Source organism: Limulus polyphemus, unplaced genomic scaffold, assembly GCF_000517525.1.
Source record: "Limulus polyphemus unplaced genomic scaffold, Limulus_polyphemus-2.1.2 Scaffold365, whole genome shotgun sequence".
Classification (NCBI taxonomy): Eukaryota; Metazoa; Arthropoda; class Merostomata; order Xiphosura; family Limulidae; genus Limulus; species Limulus polyphemus.
The window spans coordinates 91,855-102,988 of NW_013665975.1; the positions used below are offsets into that span (position 1 = coordinate 91,855).

The 11,134-nt window shown below is 33.3% G+C and overlaps 1 protein-coding gene across 2 annotated transcripts in view; it reads right to left on the bottom strand.

Moving 5' to 3' along the window:
* LOC106457722 (serine/threonine-protein kinase 40-like) overlaps positions 1 to 11,134 on the bottom strand; it is a 27,448-nt gene that overhangs the window by 5,951 nt on the left and 10,363 nt on the right. For both annotated transcript variants that reach the window (XM_022383725.1, XM_013917167.2), the window contains exons 5-9: positions 10,378 to 10,512; positions 6,582 to 6,812; positions 5,574 to 5,742; positions 2,742 to 2,886; positions 487 to 606 (exon numbers count right to left, since the gene is read on the bottom strand). In XM_022383725.1, coding sequence (XP_022239433.1) covers positions 487 to 606; positions 2,742 to 2,886; positions 5,574 to 5,742; positions 6,582 to 6,812; positions 10,378 to 10,512 — 800 coding nt within the window. The remainder of the gene's footprint in view (positions 1 to 486; positions 607 to 2,741; positions 2,887 to 5,573; positions 5,743 to 6,581; positions 6,813 to 10,377; positions 10,513 to 11,134) is intronic.

Below are 11,134 nucleotides of genomic sequence, written 5' to 3' on the forward strand. Positions count from 1 at the left end.
ATGGTTACGAGATCGGTTAAATCGACCAAACCCATACAGAGATTCCTTAATGAAAATAACATAAAATATAAAGTTCTTTTTCTTAAGAAACATTTGATCACTATGTGGACATTATAAAGATTTCACATGTGAAATTTCAAAAATTTCTGATGCACAAAAGTATTTTTAATCTTAACATGAAAATTACTTTGCATGTCGGATAGGTATCATGCAAAAAGAAAAAAAACGCTCGAGAAAAACATTGCTTTACAAACCTGAAGGCTTAATAAAAAAAGAAAAACGACATTTTGAGTATGAAAGCATTGTAATGTTTACTGATAATCTGCCAAATTTTGTTAACATATGCATACTAATTTAAAAGTTATATCATGAAAACTATAACAAACACAAAATGGTTAAGAGGTCGGTCCCAGGGACAGAGCCCATGCTGAGAGAGCTAACACATGAAGATTAATAACAGTCACCATTCTGCAAACTACCACTTACCATAAAGCAAATGTTGTCTGAAGACTATCTAATACTTGTTCTGCTGTCATTCGTTGTTTAGGGTTCAAAATCAGAAGTTTTCTAATAATAAGAGCAGTATTTTCTGAAACATGTCCATCACTGTAACATGAGAGAATGGTATACAATTAATATTTTAATGTGGGCTAAACTAAACTGAATTTTAAATGATTGTTTAAATTGCAATTCTTATCCAAATCAAGCTAAGTACAAAATGATTTTACAATTAAGTTTTGTTAATTTATATAAACTTTTCAAATATAAAGTAACGTGGGTGGTTGGAAAATGGTTATATGATGAGTCAATAAATGGGTATTTTACAAAAGAGACAAACCCATAATACTTTTACCAGAGGCCAATCACTATGTGATTGTAGAAGGATTCTTGATTTTATAACCTTAACCTTAGTTTAAAAGTAGATTTAACTATCTCAACTTAAAGTTTTGAATATTTTAATACAATGAAAACACAAATAAGCTACATCTATAATAATATTGCCAAGATTTCTAAGTTGCTAAAAATACAATTAAACCTAGTTCTTATGACACAACAGCTAGGATATGATGTTCAGTTATGTACAGCTTAACAATTTTGTGTGAAAACAAACATATACACAAGACTGACTGATTGTTCTTAAGCGCAAAGCTACACAAAGAACTATCTGTGCTCTGCCTGCCATGGGTATCAAAACCCAATTTTTGCCATTATAAGCCCTCAGTCTTAACAATGAACCACCAAGATTCAACATACACGAGAAAGTGTGAAAGAAAACTACATAATATATGACAAGAAAAATTATTCACACAGTGAAATAAACAAGCCAAACAAACTAGAAAAGCCCTCCACATACAGTTACAGTCTTTACAATGACAAAAAACAGTGAGCAGTTAAAGCAAGGTCACTTCCTACTTAGATAAATCATCCCAGTGAAAGTTATTATAATCAACTAGTTATTGATTTAGCTATTAACTTTAATTTAAGGCAGTGTTTCTCAACCTTTTTGTTTGCTCAAGACACCCCTACACAACCTACAATTTCTATGGCATCCCTAATATTTTATACCCTAGCTAATAGTGATGTAGCCAGAGAGGGAGTCATAGAGATACCCCCGCCCCTACCCAATAAGTCCTGGGTGGAATGATATTTGGAAACCTTCATTTTTTCTTTTAGTACACAAAAACATTTGAAATATGTGATGTAGAAATGTATTTGTTTTGTTTTACAATATTTTGCTAAAATCTCACAGTACCCTAGAGGAAATACATGGCACTCCAGTTGAGAAACACCGGTTTAAGGAAATGAAAAAATTAATAGTTAGACATAAGCTCACAGGTTTATTTCTGGATGTTTTAGCTTTTCTAAAATTTGATTGTTTTGTTTTGTTTTTATTTCGCGCAAATCTACATGAGGGTTATCTGCATTAGCAGTGTAAGACTAGAGGGAAGGCAGCTAGTCATCACCACCCACAGCCAACTCTTGGGCTGCTCTTTTACCAATGAATTGTGGGATCGACCAGCACATTATAACGCCCCCACAGCTGAAAAGGCTAGCATGTTTGGTGTGATGGGGATTCGAACCCGCAACCCTCAGATTGCAAGTCGAGCACCCTAACCACCTGGCCATGTCGGGCCATTTTCTAAAGTTACAGACAAAACTAATAGTTAAACACCAAATTACTAAATAGGTGTGTTAGCTATATTTTTGGTACTTTTTGTTTAAAAATTACAAAATTATGCCATTGGATAAATCACCAGGCCCATTGAATAACAAGTAACTGTTTATTAATTTTGGTACATTGACTATTAGTGTAGTAACTCTGTTTTAGTAGGTTACAAATTCTCTTTGGTGTATGAATACACTAAAATGATTAAGAGATAACTCCACCTAAACCTATTCACCTCTATCATTCCTGGTATTCATACTCATAAAGAAATAATACACACACAAAAAAAAAAACATTTGAAATAACAAGTTTTTCAGAATTTTACATGTATTCTTTATTCATATTACAGTTTAACATTACCACTAGATTGACACACAATGTACATTCACAAAAAAAGAAAAACAACAGCCACGTAGTCAGAAAGTCTTCCTATCTCCTTCAATCCATATTTGCTGTTCATATATGTAAAAAATCATTTTTCATAAAACAATTTCTTCTTATCTCTTGAAACCAGATGTTTATAACATGTACATCTAAAAAAAGGAATTTTCCACCAATGACTTAAGGCACTTACCTTGGTATTGCATATTCAGCTGCCTTAATCTTCCGGAAAAGTTCTTGTGGAACAGAATCATAAAAAGGAAACTGACCATAAAGCATAGTAAAGAGAACAACTCCTAATGCCCACATATCACTTGGCTTTCCCAGGTAAGGTTTCCCTGTGTCAGAAATAAAATAACTGTAAGTAAAAATTACACCTACCTAAAACTTCTTGAATGTATATAGAGGTTGAGTATGTTATATTAAAACTAATCTGAACACGTAAATTGGCAAGTTAATGATAACCACAGCTGATATAAAGTTGTGGTGGAAGGGCATGCATCAGAACTATATTTTGATGATTGTTTGGTATTTTTTAGGTATTCTGATGCCAGTAAAAATTCATCACTTTTGGAAAAAATATATAACAGCCTTTTCCAAAATTAAATGTCCATACACCCAGATCACAAAGATGTGTTTAGATCTGGGACTTAGAATTTTCAAAATGAGTTTATCTCTTGTATTTAATGGCAATGGAAGACAAAGAAATATGGCTCATACTGGGGAACCAGGACTATTCAAAAAGACACTTGCAGTAAGTCATATCCCAGCCATAGTAAGTAAAATGTGCCATTCAGTAACAGTTGAGAATCCACAAACACAAATATTAAGTGGCAAAAGATGTTGATGTGCACCAGGCAACAGTATACAACATAATAAAGAAGGAAACAAGGTCAACAGGGTATACATTCATCTAAATAACACTTCTAGTCATACCTCCCATTCAACTTTTGCATTTATAAAGCAGCTGGTGAATGAAGAGGGCCATATAGTCAACTTACCAGATGCAGCACCAGATTTGTGTGTCATCATACTATTGAAAAAACCACAAGGAAATTGTGAATGGATTATGGTAAACATACAGGAAAGGGTGGTGTGCTTTGGACGATGACAGGTTTATAATGGAACCGTTTTGCAATGAAAACTATTCTGCAGGACTATTGTCAAGATGCACGATCATAAGATACAACATGATCATGCGTTGCAATACAGGCTGTAATAAAGTGATGAGGCTACAAAAATTGTTTTGATATAATATACCCAACCCTCTGATGTAGTCTTTATGTAGTCCACCCCGTAAAAACTAACCTGCTACAAGTAACTGCAACAACACCTTCCGTTGGCGAGGTGTTGTTGTGGCCCTATGTTCCACTGGGAGTTTACAGGAATAAAAAAAAACAAAAAAAACAGTATACAAGGTTGGTCAATTTGACTGACTTTGTGACTAAAACAAAATACTGAGTAAAAAAAATCATCATATTTTGTTCTAGAATGGCTTTAAACTGTAAAATGAAGCTACATTTGTTTACCTTAAATAGTTTTAAACTTGTAATAGTATACATCTGTTTATACTTGAATTTTATAATTTTTATTGCTCTTTGAACTGAGTCTAACTAATATTTCCACCAATAAATTTGTAAATCACTTGGCAAATGTGAGCTCATGTTACCCTATCGAATTACATAATACACAGGCTACTCACAAGTTGTTCATGAAAATTCTAACCTAAAAAGTTTCTAATTTTTATATTTAGTTACTTTTGTTTGTTTGTTTATTATGTATTTCGCTCAAAGCTACACAAGGGCTATCTGTGCTAGCCATCCCTAATTTAGCAGTGTAAGACTAGAGGGAAGGCAGCTAGTCATCACCACCCACTGCCAACTCTAGGGCTACTCTTTTACCAACGAACAGTGTGATTAACCCTCTCATTATAATACCCTTAATGGCTGAAAGGGCGAGCATGTTTGGTGGGATGGGGATTCGAACCCACAACCCAAAGATTGGGAGTCAAGTGCCCTAACCACCTGGCCATGCCGGGCCAAAGAACATGGAATAGTAACATGCAAAAAGCAGACAATACTTACCCAAGTATTATTTTCTTTTTCTTTTTTTGCTGTCGTCTATTGATGACACTTAACCCAACTTTTTTTTGTACTAGTGGTACTAATGCACTAAATAATTTTTCATTTAATTAAATAATGCACCAAAGTACACAAAATAACAACATGCAAAGAGACAATGATCTATAACAATCACAGTTTTTCTGGCTTTCTAACTGTGCAACAAGAACCATTAAAAATTCAGCTGAGCTCATCAATATGTTTCCTGTGGAAATAAAGTTGGAACTGGAAGCAAAATAGACAATTCCCTGTGCAGAAAATAATATAATATAATATTTCATTTGATATATTAAAAACCTTGACTTTTTATTGGTTATAAATAATACAGTATTAAATGTCAGAGAGTTTCTGGCAGTTTCTGAAAAAGAATATGACAGGTGAGCATAGCAAGAGGAGCAATGACAACATTATAATGAGTAATTTACATTACATTTTCTACTTTTTGGAAAGGCGGTAAATAAATTAGAGAAGAGAGGATGCTTAGAGAGCAAATGTCACAAATTTCATACTAGGAGAAATTCAGGATTTTTTTAATATTGCTTTATATAAATTAAGAACTTAAAACTTTTATAATGTTAAAATTTGGATTATTAGCTATGTTTTTATGACAAGTTTATTTATATACTATGACAAGAAAGTAGCTTAATTAAATTTTAAATATAACTCAAAAAACCTCATGACATGCACAGAAAAGGATGCTCATAGTGAGAGGGTTAATGAAAAAGCTTTTAAAATTCTTCTTTCCCATTTTTTTATATTTTAGTTGTCTCCAAACTATACATTACAGAAGCAGCATGTACCTAAATACTTTCGTTTTTGGATAAAAATACTTAGTAAACATACTGGAAGTAAACAGGTTGTTGCAAATAGTTGTGTAACTATTAAATATGTAAATCAAAACGTACCACTCAGAACATCAGGACTGATGTAAGCAGGACTTCCCCGTTGATCTTTAAGGAGATCATTTTCATTCAAAAGATGTTTCCCCAAACAGAAGTTTGTGATAGTTATTCTTCTAGTACGCTTATTTAGAACCATGTTACCTAACTTCAGATCTCGATGGACAATGTTTCTCTGTAAAATCAAAAATTAACATCAAATGTCTACTCCTGTAGTAAATATAATGTATTAAAAGGAATCCCATAAAATATTTTTTATATACTAATTCCCTAAAGTTTCATTATTCTTGGAATCTTGGAATAGGAACAAAATTAAATATAATTAGAAAAGACATTTACAAAAAAAAAGCATAATAGATATTATAAATGTTTACTGCACAAAGATAAGTCGACAGTCAGTTTATGAAAGATTCTTATGTCAATTGCTTAAGAGCCAACAAAAATTTTGCTAACAATATACAACAATAAACCAACTGAGCCACTAAAATTGTATATCATAAACATTGACAAATAATTTAATAAATATAATTTTCCCAAAATTTTATCAACAAAAGCAACAAAAAAAAATTATCATTTATTTATTCATGCTTTACAGACAATAAAATTATGTTGAAGCACACTTTACACCAGAAGTCTCCAAACTGTGTGTTGCAGCAAGTTGCTAGCGGTATCACAAGAGTTTCATCAAACAAAGAATAATTAAGAACATAAAAAACAACTCTCCAAAAAAAATATTGCAAGTGGCAACAGGAGTGTAACACAAATCAAGGTAAGTGGGTTAGGGTGTTATCAGTAAAAAAAGTTTGGAAACTACTGCCTTAGACCATTCCTTTTTAACCTTTAAGACAGGATATTTAGTGAAACTTATATTTTGATAGATGGTAAGAACTATATAATTTTGCTACCAATTTCTACTTTAGAAGCAAAAAAAATTAAATATGTTTCATGTATCATATTTGAAACTTTCGAGACAAAATGTAAAGAGCTCTCACTTTCAAAGGCTGTGTAACCTACTTGATGTAACGAGGCCACCACACGAACAACGTCATGAAAAATAAACACGGCTTCTTTCTCTGATAGCTTTTTTTCCTTTATGACATAATGTTGGAGGTTAACAAAATCTGCTGTCTGCATGCTGAATGTGTGCGCGCACAAACAATCCAGGACCAGACAGAGGCGTTTCTTGGTATGGCCCGTGTACACCAGCTCTCCAGTATGGAGTTCTTTTTCTTCCCATGCTTCATCCTGTTGTTGAAAAATACATCCTTAACTATTTGACATTTTCAGATTATCGACAGAAAAAGAAAAAATCAAGAACTTCTTTGTTCATTTGTTAGCTCACGGAGACAAATAGTATGAGAGGAGAAAGGTATCAAACTCGGGGTTTACAGTACTCTAGAAAGTTGTAATAATGTTTTCTTTTGCTATCTTTATATATATATATATATCAATTGTAGGATAACAATTAACAAATATTACTTAATCATTACGAAACAAAGTAAAACTGGTTTGCCCATTTTTGGACTAACAAAGACAAAAGTGCAATGATCATTACACAGAGAGCTGACTGCACTTTGTAAGGACAATCTGCATCAAGGAATACAATGTCATCACTTCAAATGTGAGCTTTGGCCACAGGTGACACATTTAACATCTGTATGTTTGAGTAATAGCAAATTTTGGTCATTCAACAGCACACTCTCACCACATGCAAATTTATGGCTGGAGGCACATGTCACGGCCCTTTCCAAAGAAGGATTGTTTGGCATTTTATGGTGCAAAGCAATAAGGCTATCTGCACCAAATAACCAGTAAAAATTCCAAAGTAAAAGATTATGAAATGTAAAAATAAATCAAGTTAAAAAACCAAACAAAGCTCAAAAATGAGATAAAAACACTTAAATAGAATTAAAAATGCTTATAACAGGCAAAAAGCTAAAAACATGATCAAGTTGGACAGTGTCACCATCACCTATGACACCGTCCAACTTCAGGAGTAAACACGTAGAAAGCACATGTCAAAAATGGTGCCACCACTCACATTCGTAACAATAGCATTCACAATAAAACATGGGCTATTGTGACTTGAGTGTCACAAAGGCTACACATTGGTGGGTCAGTACCAGATAAAAGAAAATGATGAGTTAAAAAACTGTGACCAATGCGTAGACTAGCCAAAACAACTTCCTCCTTCCCATCCTTACAGAGACAAGACAGCCAAGAGAGCAACAGTAGGTTTAATCTGTAAAAGCTTGTTATGACGTTGTTCACCCCAAGCCGACTGCCAACTGCCATGAAGTCGAGCCTTGGATAGAGGACTGTAATCCATATATGGGACAGGCACAGCCGTGGCAGCACCAGAGCAGACGGACTTAGCTGAGGTGTCAGTGATCTCATTCCCACAAATACCGATGTGGCCAGGTATCCAGAAAAACTGGATAGAGAAAAATGGGTCAGTAATTTTTGAATATAGATAAGAACAGGGTGAGAACTAATGTGAAGTGATTCCAGGGCCAGTAGAGAGCTAAGACAGTTGGTGTAAATAGTACAATCTGTGTATTGCATAGCTTTTACGTGATCCAAGACAAGAGAAATAGCATACAACTCGGCAGTGAACACAGAAACTGTAGAGGGGATCCTGTGAGTAACCACTGAGCCACAACAAACCATGGCAGAGCCCACAGAATCACCTGATTTTGAACCATCCATATAAATGGGAATAGAAAAATGGTTCGAAAGGGGTTTGGCAAAGAGAAGACAGTATTTACAATTGGGAGAATCTGCTTTCGCCAGATGACTCAAAGAAAGGTCATATTTGGGGATGGTAATAAGCCATGGTGGAATGGGCTGATCACTAAGGACAGCAACGTCATCCAATGCCAGACCCAACTCAGCCAGTTGCGACTGGGTACGAAAGCCAAAAGAAGGAATTGCAGACCATCTATTCTGAAAGAGCACAGCCCACCAAGGAAGAAAGACACATCCCCAGGTGGGATGATGTGGTAAGGATCGATCCAAGGAAGGAATGTTGAATGACGTAGAGCTGAAGAACACAACATCACATGTAAGTGATCCTTCAATGTTCTCCAGGGAAACAGGGTATTAGAATAGCAACCAAAGGTCCATTTCCACAAAATAAAGGCTATGGTACAAAATTCCTCTGTGGTGAAGATTAGCATATCTTCTGGTACTGTTAAGATGATAATAAACAAGAATATAAAGCTGATAATGGTTCATAAGCATTTAGTCACATTTCAAAATCAACGACCACTTACACAACAAAGATGGCTACGAAACTGGAATCAAAGACTCCTATTCACTTCCAATGAACTTTTGCAATGATCTGTATAAATGTGGTTTCAGAGTAAAGTCCACATACATTTGAGACTTTGTATAATGTCTGTCAACATGTGTAATCTAAGATTGACCTAATCATCCTTCACATGTTTGTTGCAATTGTGTACATATTGCCAGACTAGTCATTGCTCATCCATTTTAAATGCTGAAGAATAAAACTTGATAACAATCTCACTAATTCATATATAATAACTAAAATAGGAATAAAAAAAAAGTCAGTATACTTTGTCATTTTCTGTTAATACCACTTCAATGTAATGAATAAAAGAGAAAAAAATTAATCACATCCCCGATGTAGTTTCCCCAATTAATACAATATCCGAGAAAGAAAAAAACGACTATATATTTAGAGGAAGTGAGCTACATGGCACTATCTTCTTGTCACACACTTTCAAGTTTACATTAACAAAAAAAAAACCTGAAGTTCCACCACATCAATTCTCCACCATAAGGAATTGCCCTCAGTTTCTCTTTTTTTCTGTTACCATTCTGATAGTGAATAATAGGTTTATGTTTGATACAACTCTTGACATTGTATACCTGTAGTCTGGGTTCAGCTACTTCTCTTATTTAAGTTGCTCAATAAGTTATTCATTTGATATGCGACTACTTAGTCACCTAAGCCTCCCATTATACTACATTCAGTCAAAGACAGAAAATAAAAATAGACAAAAAAACAAGTAATAACTGTACTTAACTCACACAGATGGTGTACTAAAACAGCCTTTGTCAGACTGCTATGTTGTACCAAGAATATCCATATTTACACTTATATAAAAAGATAACATTTGGTCGATTTCACAACAGAAAACAACAATAATTACAAGTGGAATGGTACATGAAAAAATTAACATTTTCATGCCACTTTCACTAGCAATTACCCTCTAATCAATATTCAAAATATACGTAAACAAAGAATCATTCAGAGCTTAAATGATTAACTGCTTGCATATCAAGTTTATTTAACATGTGAAACGAATCTCTAGCCAAATTTAAATAATTACAAGTTACCATTTAGTTAACCATATTTAAAAGACAGATTTGAACAGTAGTTAAACAGCAGCATCACCATACGTTTACCTAGGAAAATATACAGTATCTGTATGTCGTCCTTCTGTAGTTTATTTTGTAGTCATCTCATAATATTTTTTTAAATAGTTACATCTGCACTAAATATAAACTGATAATTAAAAATTATTTTTTTCCCAATTCTAAAAAAGAAATAAAAATCTCTTTAACATTAAAATTCACACTATACATTTAAATGCTTTAGTTGTTGTTGTTTTTTTATAAAAAACTAAAATATGCTGGAACTTTCTTACCTTGTAATATTTTTTTAATTCCTTAACCAAACATAATAATGAAAAAGAAATACTCTTTGGATTGATAATTAATCCAGAAAGTAGTGGTAAAATTTGTGTTGTAGATCATGCTAGACCGTACAAGGCCTTACCTTAAAAAGTCCATGATGATGTATTACACCTTTCTGGTCCAGAAGGAGGGACAGAAGTGAGTATTCAGTATGTAGCAGCATCTTCCCTTGACGATCATCTTGGGTTTCTTCCTGAGGATCTTGTAATGTAAGAATCTACAAAAAAAGAAGTTGATAATCAACTTAAGCATAAACAAAGACTATACAGATAAATACAGAAGAAATTACATTACACCAAATGAGAAAAATATTTTTTTTAATATAATAATATAGTCAGCAGTAAATCAAAGTGATGTTAGTAGTAACAATGAAATTAAATCTTTGAAAAATAATGATTTAAAAACGTTGTTATGGACTGACTCAAAATTAGTAGCACATGAAAATTGCTTTAAATCCTTGACATTCTGGGATATGATTCCATGTGGTTTCATCAGTCAGAAATGGTGATAAAATTGCAGAATTTCAAACAAGTTAGTAAAATAAGTTATATGGTAAATTAAAATGTCTATGAAGGACTGTATACCCTTAGCAACTTCTGGATGGTATGTTTAATTGTTTACCCACAGTTTTAACTTATAAGAATTTGAAACAGAATCTGAATGTTTATTTAGTACATTACATGGTACTTAAGCATATCAATCACCAGTGAGTTAATTATAAACAAGATTACGACACTTATGATATACAACATTGTTTATTGAAAAAAAAAGTACTTTGAAAATGTATAAAGACTGATGTAAATTCATTTTATTCTGCTTTAGATACTGAAGATGGAATC